General features: G+C 40.8%; 1 protein-coding gene across 5 annotated transcripts in view; it reads left to right on the forward strand.

Moving 5' to 3' along the window:
• The window catches only part of UMODL1 (uromodulin like 1), an 86,177-nt gene extending 76,964 nt beyond the window's left edge, over positions 1-9,213 (forward strand). For 4 of the 5 annotated variants that reach the window (XM_084843793.1, XM_084843795.1, XM_084843792.1 and 1 more), the window contains 5 exons: positions 406-642; positions 3,029-3,188; positions 4,461-4,545; positions 5,716-5,920; positions 7,105-9,213. In XM_084843793.1, the coding sequence (XP_084699919.1) occupies positions 406-642; positions 3,029-3,188; positions 4,461-4,545; positions 5,716-5,900 (667 nt within the window). In that variant the 3' untranslated portion in view covers positions 5,901-5,920; positions 7,105-9,213. The remainder of the gene's footprint in view (positions 1-405; positions 643-3,028; positions 3,189-4,460; positions 4,546-5,715; positions 5,921-7,104) is intronic. The other variant, XM_084843797.1, reaches the window with a different exon arrangement.
• The last annotated feature ends 630 nt before the right edge of the window (positions 9,214-9,843 follow it).

Here is a 9,843-nt window from a genome sequence, read left to right on the forward strand (position 1 = left end):
GGCAATTTCTGTTGCAAACAAGGCTCCCTGTGTGCCGTGTTTGCTGCAGCAGCAATTTTGGCACAGGCTGGGTGTGCCCCCCCCACCAGTGGGGCCCCCACAACCCCTGGATGCTGCCCATCCCTGCATTAGAGATGTGTAGTAAAAGCCCCAAAATAGACTCCTGAAGACACTTCAGCAAAAGGAAAAAGGGCACTATGTGCTGATTCCCAATTTTGTTCTCAGGTAAGTTATAGATAAATACAAAATGCACAAACCTCTCATCAAATGTGAAGAGCATCTACAACTTACATTTAATGTGTGACTTTTTGAAGTACTTGGTGTTGTGCACACAAGGGACAGAGGAACACAGCTCATAAAAAAATAATACTCAATGAATTTTAACAATGGCTGCTTCTCTTGCAGGGTTTATACCATATTTGAGGATTTACAAGGATCAGGACACTTCGTAACAAAAATGCAGTTGTTCATCGGAAATTCTCCAATTCCCCAAAATTTCAGTATCTCTGCTAGCGATGACATAAAGATTGAGGTGGGAATCCAGACAAAAGACAGAAAGCTCAAGGTGGTTGTCAGTGAATGTTGGGCAACTCCAACTAATCACTCAACGGATCCTCTGTCATTTCCTTTTATACTTGGCAGGTATAGTACACACAACAGATTCAAGGTGTCATGCATAAACAGTGCATCACACAGTGCTACCACAAATTAAAATACAATTCTGAAGAGTATGATTTCAAGTTGGCAAGTCTGCATTCTGTTTACATTTCTTTTAATGATTCTTTGAGATACATGCACACACACACACAGAGTAAGATGACAGCAACGAATATATTTAAAAAGGCAGTTCTTTTTTATATATTGTTAATACATCTACCCTTGTTCCTATTTGGTTAGAACCTCTATCTTTAATGATAACATTTCATCTTCTTAGCTGGTATTACACAAGCCATTATCTGTCTGCTTCAGCCCCTACTGATCTGCCTTTAGAATTCTTGTAACGTCTACTGATAAGGTTTATTTATTCAATTTATCAGTCACCTTATAGGACAGCTCTCACAGTGACATACATAATAAAAGCAAATACAGTAAAGCCAATTATAAGACACATTAAGGGAGCAATCCTATGGCCGCTAGTCAGCAGCTAAATGGCCATGGGATATGTCGGTTTCTGTGAACCGACCTTGGAGCCTGCGCTCTCAGGTCGGTTCCTGGAGAACCGACCTTCCCCACTCCCGTGCTGCTTCTCAAGCCCTGTGCTTGGAAGAGAAGTGTGGAGCGGTGAAAACGGGGCATTCTGGGGGGCATTCCAGGGCGGGGAATACAGAAATGCTGGTACAACACATCCTATGTGTTGTCCGGCAGCTGCCTCCCCTGCTCTGCCTTCCCATGGCTAGACAGCTGAAATCGGCTGTCTAGCTGCAAATGCAAGGCAGCTGAAGCGTGGAGGGGATGATCCCCTCCACGCTGCTCCTGCCCTGCATTGGATAGGCAGTCACCTCCAAGTTTGGCGGCAGCCGCCTATCCCCATAGGATTGTGCCCTAAAACAATTGTTTTAGAAGCAGGAGCAATAACTCAGAAATATTTGAAGTGGTTGGAACAATCCAAAGTGCTATATAAATGCGAATATTCAATAAGTTGCACAATTAAATACATATTGAGTACTTAGCATGTATATAGTGTTTTGGGGTGTTCAAACCACTTCATATTCATTATCTCAGTAATAAGATTGAAGGGACTAAGGATGAGGGCAAGAGGCTAATGGCACTGTGAACTCACTTTGAGTACTTTTTTTAATGTACTTATGCCTGAAGCACATCAGTGAATTGGACACTAGTAGCTGGCCTCTCTGTCTAATCATTACAGGAGGTGGCAGTGGTAGTGATGGGACAGGTGAGTGAGTTCTCTGTATATAAGGGAGGACGGGGAGGACAGTGACTGGGTTCACACAACACAAGTCTGAGTACAAGTTGAGTGTGGGTTGTCGTTGACCCATGGGTTGTTGAATCATTGGTTGTTGTGTTGTGTGAACCCAGCCATGCTAACAAATGATGGTTTGTTAACCACGAACAACTCACAAAGAGAACCCATGGTTTGTTGGGTTGTGAACTGTGGGTTTTTCATGGTTAACAAACCACGGGTTGTTGGAGCAGCTGGGTTCACACAACACAGCAATCCCCGGTTCAGTGACAACCCACAGTTCAATGACAACCCACACTCAACCTGTACTATGGCTTGTAATGTTGTGTGAACCCAGCCAGTGTGTGCAAGGAAGTACCTTACTCACCTGCCACCACCTCCTTCTCCTGCTACAGGTATCGAAAGTGGCCTGTAGCTGCATCCCTGAGATGGAAACAACCCATATCAGGGAAGTGGCTGCTAGGAGCTTTGTCCCTCCCACCCCCCGCCAACAGGAAGGATAGGGTGAAGAAGTAGTGATGGTACAGCTAGCCTGTGACCTCAGCATATAACCAGTATCCAGTTTGTAAACATACACATTAAGAAATGCATTCAAAGCTTCTTTTTGGTGTACCTTTGTCTTCGCCCTCATCAACAGAACTCTTATATATTTTATTTGAATATTTCTAACAGAAGAGGCTGAAGAGGTAGAAATGATTACTCACTAGTGAACTGCAGCAAGAACAGAAAAAACTAAAACTTACCATCAATTGTGAATGATTATAAAAAGGAATAGGATATCTCCTCCAACTTTTAATTACGTTTGGGTATGAAAGGGCAGACAAAAAGTGTAGAAAGACTGGTTTTATTTTTAATAAAGTACAATATAATAAATAGCCATATCACTTGATTAAATTGTTATACGAATTCATATTCTTAGGAAACATGCTTAAGTATCATCATCATCATCATCATATGCCATCCCATAGCTGCCAATGGAAGTATATTGGCTTCATGCCCACTACTCCCTACTATCAATTTTTACAGGAAGCTCATAATTAGAAATACAATTTAATGTGGGTGGTGTTGAATTCCAGGCCTTTGTTTAATAGATTTCTCTCTTTCCAGCTGTTCAGTTCCAAACACACATACCACCGTGATTGCGAATGGGATGTCCAGCAAAGCCCTATTTAAGCTGAAAATCTTTTCCTTTGTCAATGACTCAGTAGTTTATTTACACTGCAAAATACATGTTTGTGTGGAAACTCATGGGACCTCTTGCAGGACGGTAAGGAGTCCCTCTGCCAACCTTCATTATTTTCTACAAATAAAGTAAAAAGAAACTACCAAAAAGTGTTATATTCTTTATATTCTTGGGAATATATCTGTATATTACAATTTAGATTAAAAAAAAACAAAACAGAACTCATGTCCTACTAACTTAGGGGTCTTCCAGAACTTTCTCCTGCAAAAATAGTGCAAAAAGAGGAAAACAACTGGGAGCAATTCATAACAGAGACATCTATTATGTATGGGGTTAGAGCTACTATCAGTGGAGGCTGGTGGCTCTAATGTTAGTGGGGTGGCGAATCCACTCCAGGTTCAGTCAGAACCAATTAGAACTGTAAAGGAGCTACCCAAGGTACAAAAGGCAAGTCTATTATCCAGGAGATTGAATCTTGTCTAAATGTCATGCATGAAAACTAAATTAAAACTATCAGCTTTCATTGGAAATGAGTAACACAGTTTGATGTTGGAAGAAAACTGCATACTGATGTTAACAACGCACAGGTACAGGAAAAGAAACCAGTAGCAGTGGAGTGGCAAATCAGAACAAAGAGCATCACTGGGAATCATTTGGACATGCAATACCTATGATGAAGGCCCTGTGGTCCAAAGCAATTTTCTTCTGCTCTCAGTTTGGGCCTATTAGAATAGTCTGGATGATTGTTAACCATCCAATGCTGCTTGCATTGGGTTAGGGTTAGGAGGTGAAGATGCACTTCACCAGCGAGGGTGGGGATGGTTCTGCTGCCATGTAAGCTTTTGGTGTGCCACAGAAGTCTTTGCTCAGGAGCTGTGGAGAGTTCCACAGGTGGAAAGCTACTGCTGGGGGTGTCCTGCCAGTGGTAGCAAGTGTAAGGTTCCAAAACACTGTGTTCTCGGGGCAGGGGTGGGTTGGAGCTCCAGTCCCCCAATCAGGACCCAATATGAGCCCTTAGCTTTGCTAGCCTGGAGCTGACATAACTAGTCCCCCCACCCCTGCCATTAGTTTTGATTACAAGTACAAGAGGTGTCCCCCTAGTCAAGTGATGGGATTCTAGCATCCCACCCTGTTAATTAAATCCAATCATATGGATTCAGGTGGTCTATATAATTGGCCCATAAGGCAGTAATTTTAAAGAAGAGGGTCGCCATGCTCATGATGCAGGCAAAGACCATGGGAATGTATAGTGCACATAATTCTGTTGGATTGAATTTGCAATCTTATAGGATATGCATTGAAACATTTCTTAAATATTAAAAAAAAATTCTGCATTTGTTTGTTTTATTCCTGCAGACCTGTGAAGGTTTCCGTTTTCAGAGAGCCGGGGAAACTATTGCAATGCCCAGAGCATCTTGGGGACCTCTGCGCAAATTCGATGGTGAGTAATCCATAAGGGCTACAGAATGGGTCATTAGGCAGGCAAAAATTAATGGCTTGTGGGTTGGCGGGGATGGGGAGTCACATCAGCAGTGGAATGCATGGTAATTTAATTCTTTTAAGTGAAAAGACAGGATTGAAACTGATAAGTTTCACCAGCGAGTGGAGAGGATAGTGAAGGTAATGGGCATCAGTTTGGGCTGTAAAAGATTGCACCATAATTACCATAGAATTATTTAAAATTGTAAGAAATGAACACTTTAAAAAACAGGACAACAACAAGAAAACTATAGGCATGCAACCATTTAGACTACAGTCTTCCCCCCAAACTGTAACCATTATTCGTTCATTCATTTCATTTCTATACTGTCCAATAGCTCTCTTGGTGGTTCACAAAAAATACACATCACATTACAAGATAATATACAATATAAAATGTCGAACATACAAAATTTAAAACAATTTAAACAGCTAAAACATTTACAGTAAGATACTGGACCTGATAGGAACAACTGACATAAATGCCCCATCAAATGCCTGGGAGTAGAGTACAGTCTTAACCTGGTGCTGAAAAGATGAGTCTTGGTGCCAGGTGGACCTCAGTGGAGACAGCATTGCATAATCGGGGGGCCACCACTGAGAAGGCCCTCTCCCTTGTTGCCACCTTCTGAGCCTCCCTTAGAGGAGGCACTCAGAGGAAGGCCTCTGATGTTGATCAGAGTCTAGGTAGGTTCAGGTCGGGAGAGGCACTCTGTTAGGTATTGTGGTCCTGAGCCATGTACGGCTTTATAGGTTAAAACCAGCACCTTGAATCAGGCTTGAAAACATCTTGCAGCCAATGCAAGCAGGCCAGAATTGGTGTTATATGCTTGGACCCTGTTAATCTGGCCGCCACATTTTGCACAAGCTGCAGCTTCTGAACAGTCTACAAGGGCAGCCCCATGTAGATCACACTGCGGTAATCTAATTTAGAAACATGCAATCATTTAGACAGTGATTCCCCTTGAAAAACCACTCATTCCCCCACTGTAATCAGGCTTTTTAAAAGCCCCCATTACTACCAATGGGAAGTGTGTGAGATTGTACTTTCCAAAGCTGATCTAGTTTTACATAATTTGTCTTTACGTTTCATGGGGTCTCAAATATCATATTTTCATTTCTTTAATTTCAGATGATTTAAAGGAAGAGAAGAAGCCTGGCTTAGGAATAGGCTATATGGTACTCATTGTCATTGGCATATTTGTTCTTGCACTGGGAATAGCAGGTCTTTTGGTTTACCGACACCAACGCAAGTCTGGGGCTTACAACTTCAAAATCAAATCTGACAATTTTAACTACCAAGTGTTCTGTGACTAAACATTTCAGTTTTACCACATGTAAGTTCACTGAATTATTGTTCCAAGGGCTGGCTTTGGTGATTCCTGTAAAATTATTTTAAATGAGCCTTCAGAAGTTTGTAGCACAAAGATATGGCTAGAAAGGAATGATGAGGTTGTTGCTCCTATCTGTCTATCTTAGCTAGCTATCTAGTTACTTACATGGAAGTAGGGATGTTGGAGAAATCCTCAATGAAACCATATAAGTTCGGATTTTCATGAATCCAGCCTGTGGATTCCGCAGCAGACCAGCTTTTCCCTGTTGGGTGGATTCCACTGACTTGCGGACCGTTTTCTAACTTTCCCAAATTATGTGCAAATTTTGTCATAGAAAATATGCAAAAATTTAAAGAAAACACAGCCAAAGATGCTCATTTCCCCCATAGGTTAAAGCATGAAAATGCACATTTGGAGGGGATTTATGCATTTTCACACACGTGAATTTGTGCAAATGCAAATTGTGCAAATTCAGAAACAAAACAAAAAATCTAATTCCGTGGATGGGCAGACAACGGAACGAAAGGCTCCTGACAATCCACAGACGGAATGGATTTTACACAATCCATAATCCCTACACAGAAGAACTGTTTTCTCCTTCATATCTCATTCTTTATAGACCCAGTGTCCGCAGAGAGCCAGTATGGAATAGTGAACATACTGTTAGATGCACACTGGGGAGACTGGGGTTCAAATAGCCATGATGCTCACTGGATGGCCTTAGGCATGTCAGTCTAGTTCAGTTCAGGCAGTACTCACTGGAAGAGCCAACACAGCTACAGTGGGTTGTGGGGCCATAGGTTTAGCCCAGCATCCAAGGAATGCGGCTTCTCTATACTCCTCACGTGATTATGGTGAACCTCTGCAGCAGGGAGCCTTTTGTATCCATGGTGGTTCCCCACACGATTAAGGACCCTGGTAAATCAGTTCATTTTCAACATTTCAAGGGCTAGGATGAGCCACATGACTTGGGGGTGGGGCTAAATGTATCTATGTTGGCTGTTCTGGTGAGTAACATCTGCAGAGGGCTACTTTCTCAGCCTAATATAGTTGTGAAGATAAAATGGGGTAACCCCCATGGATGAAACCCTAAGCTCCTTGGAGTAAGAGTGGGATGCAGATGTGACAAGTAGATAGGTAGTGTCATGCCACTAATCACATGTTATTATTTTCTCTTGGTATTCTAGTTGGAAACATCCTATGAATGTAATACTGTTCCATATGTTGTTGGACATTACACACTCAAGCAAGTTTAACCACAAGCAGCTGACGTTCAGATCATCAGTCCTCTAAGACTTTTTTTTTATTAGATTCAGTTGCTATTTCAAAACACTTTATGGTTCTTGCATCCTTTCAGGAGGGGAAAAATCACTGCAAATTTTAGATTAGGGTTTACTCTCCCACCACCCTCACAGTACCACTGTTGATATCACTTACTCTTGGAAGGTATGCACTTTCATCATTGCAAAGGAAAGTACAGTCAGTTGGAAGGTATGCATTTTCATCATTGCAAAGGAATGTATAGTCACAGGACAAGTCCTTCATTATGATTTTCCATCCAGGCACTTAATTACGAGAATGTAGTGTTGTCCTCTTGATGTAAAGACCTGGTTCTTAGAGAACAAATCTCCTAAATAAGCAAAATGAGTGCTGCTGGATTATTGCCCAGAAAAGCATTTTGAAGCTGTTATTTAAAATTGATTCCATGCATTTCCAGATAAACTCTGAAAAACCTATTTAACATGTCATTAAAAGCAGCAAAGAGAAGGAAACAGTTCTGCAGTTGGTCTAACCATGCCACAGGACAACGTTTTCTCTGAGATAAAAGTTGAGAATACTCCCCATTAAGCACCTTTCCATTACTGCACGTTTAACAATGCATGTACCCCTCAGTGCAAAGCATTCTTATCGTAAAGCTAACACCTCCATAAACTTGCTTAAATTCCAGTCTGTTAGCAATGGCTCATGGCACATGGCATTAGAGTTACTAGCACTAGAGGAAAAGAAAATATGCTGACCCAGCCTTACTTACCAGAGCCAACAGTCACGCCATACAGAAAACTGCTTTAGCTGCCTGGCCACTATGCATACAGAGTAACTGAAGAGCGAGAGATTGCTCATTCCAGTGCACAAAGCAGTAATCGTGTTCCAGTTGGGTACATTCGATGTGCCTGTTTATCATTTGCTCCAATGACTTTACAATTATTCAAAATTTCTGGCTGTCCCCTGACTATTGTATGCAATGCATAGATTATGCAAGTTTTTAAAAAAAAATCTGACAGATCTCCAGTGTCTATAATAGCTTCGTGCCAAGCAGAAATTCAGATTTCAAACATCTGCTTGGGGAAAAAAGCTGTATTGCTCAATTTTTCCTTATCACACAGATCAGGGGTGTGGCCCTCCAGATATTGTTGGACTACACTTCCCATCAGTCCTCACTATTGGCCTGGGGCTGATGGGAGTTGCAGTCTAACAACTTCTGAAGGACCAGAGGTTCCTTACCCCCAACACAGATGTTCTAAGTACCACCCTGAACGGAGAAAAGAAAAGAAAAACTGACAACCTTAGCATAGGCCTATAAACAAGTAGCATGTGATAATACCTGGATTATATTTCAGATGTTTCCCCAGCTGCACAAGTTTGTCTAAACATTTGCTAAAACAACAGCACTTAATTCTTCTAATCCTTGTTGAATTAGCACTGCAAGGTAAGTCTTAACAGAAGGCAATGATATGGTAAAATTGCCAAAAATAAAACATAAAAATAAAATTATTTTGGAATAGCTGAGAGCTGAAAGAAGATGCTGAACCTTTGTTGTTTTTTTTTGGGAGCTGCTATATTTTTGGTACATTTATTATACGTTTTCATTCTAAAGAGCACAATGTAATTTGCCTTGTGTACACATAGGAAAAAAGGAACTATTTTTATAGGTTGTAGTTTCTGAGTTTCTATACTGTAATAATGTTAATAGGTCTGATATTGCCATCCATAAAGTACTTCACTGTACTTTGGAAGACAGTTGGACTGAGGGCCATTTCAAATGTTACATCCCACCACATGGAAGCTGCTAAAATCTACTTCTATGTAGTGGCATTCCACGCAGGGGATGTAAAATATTAAGTGCCCTTAATTGAGCTATATTAGGTGGTTTTAAGAGGCTCTTAGAAGAGTACAGTTGTAAATGCAGTAGGGTAACCTGCATTTATTATATGTTGAATAAAACTTTAGTACTGTAGTAAATACAGACAATTATTAGCCTTATGTCTGCTACCTTAATAAATGAATTTTTAAAGCTTATTTGTGGTTGTTAAAACCAACCTTTGAAAGCTAAAGGCTTAGTCGTATGATTGCCATGTTATAAGTTGTTAATTCTGTGTGCACTTACTTATGAGTAAGCCTAACTGAACTCTATGGGACTGGAGTCTGAGTTAACATGCATAGGATTGGGTCAACTACATGGGATGGCACTAATCATGTGTCTTTGTAATTACTGTAATATCTTTGCATTTATAGGACATTTTGTTTAATTTGGGAAAGATGTTTACAGTGACCTGAATGTAATACTTGCTGCGTGACATGTAAAAAACTTGGATGGAATGTACGAACAGCTACTCCAGCACAACATCATAACATATAATACTATCCCACTGTTGCAGGCATACTGTGGTGACAGCATGAAGGTTCTGATTTTACAGGTACCTGGCAATGGATATGACAAAGAAACAATTATCCTGGTATATTCACAACACTTATTCACACATTTCAGTAACACACAAAGGCACTGGGAATGCTATCTTGTATAACTGTGTGAACTAGGCCACCAAAACACGTAGAACTAGGTCAGTGATACTAGGTTTAATTTGAAAAGAATTTTCCGTAAGGTTAAACAATAATGGAACTGGTTATCTCATGTTTTCTCATCTAAA

This window comes from Heloderma suspectum, chromosome 3 (assembly GCF_057233095.1).
Source record: "Heloderma suspectum isolate Gila_16-S chromosome 3, 16-S_ref, whole genome shotgun sequence".
NCBI lineage: Eukaryota > Metazoa > Chordata > Lepidosauria > Squamata > Helodermatidae > Heloderma > Heloderma suspectum.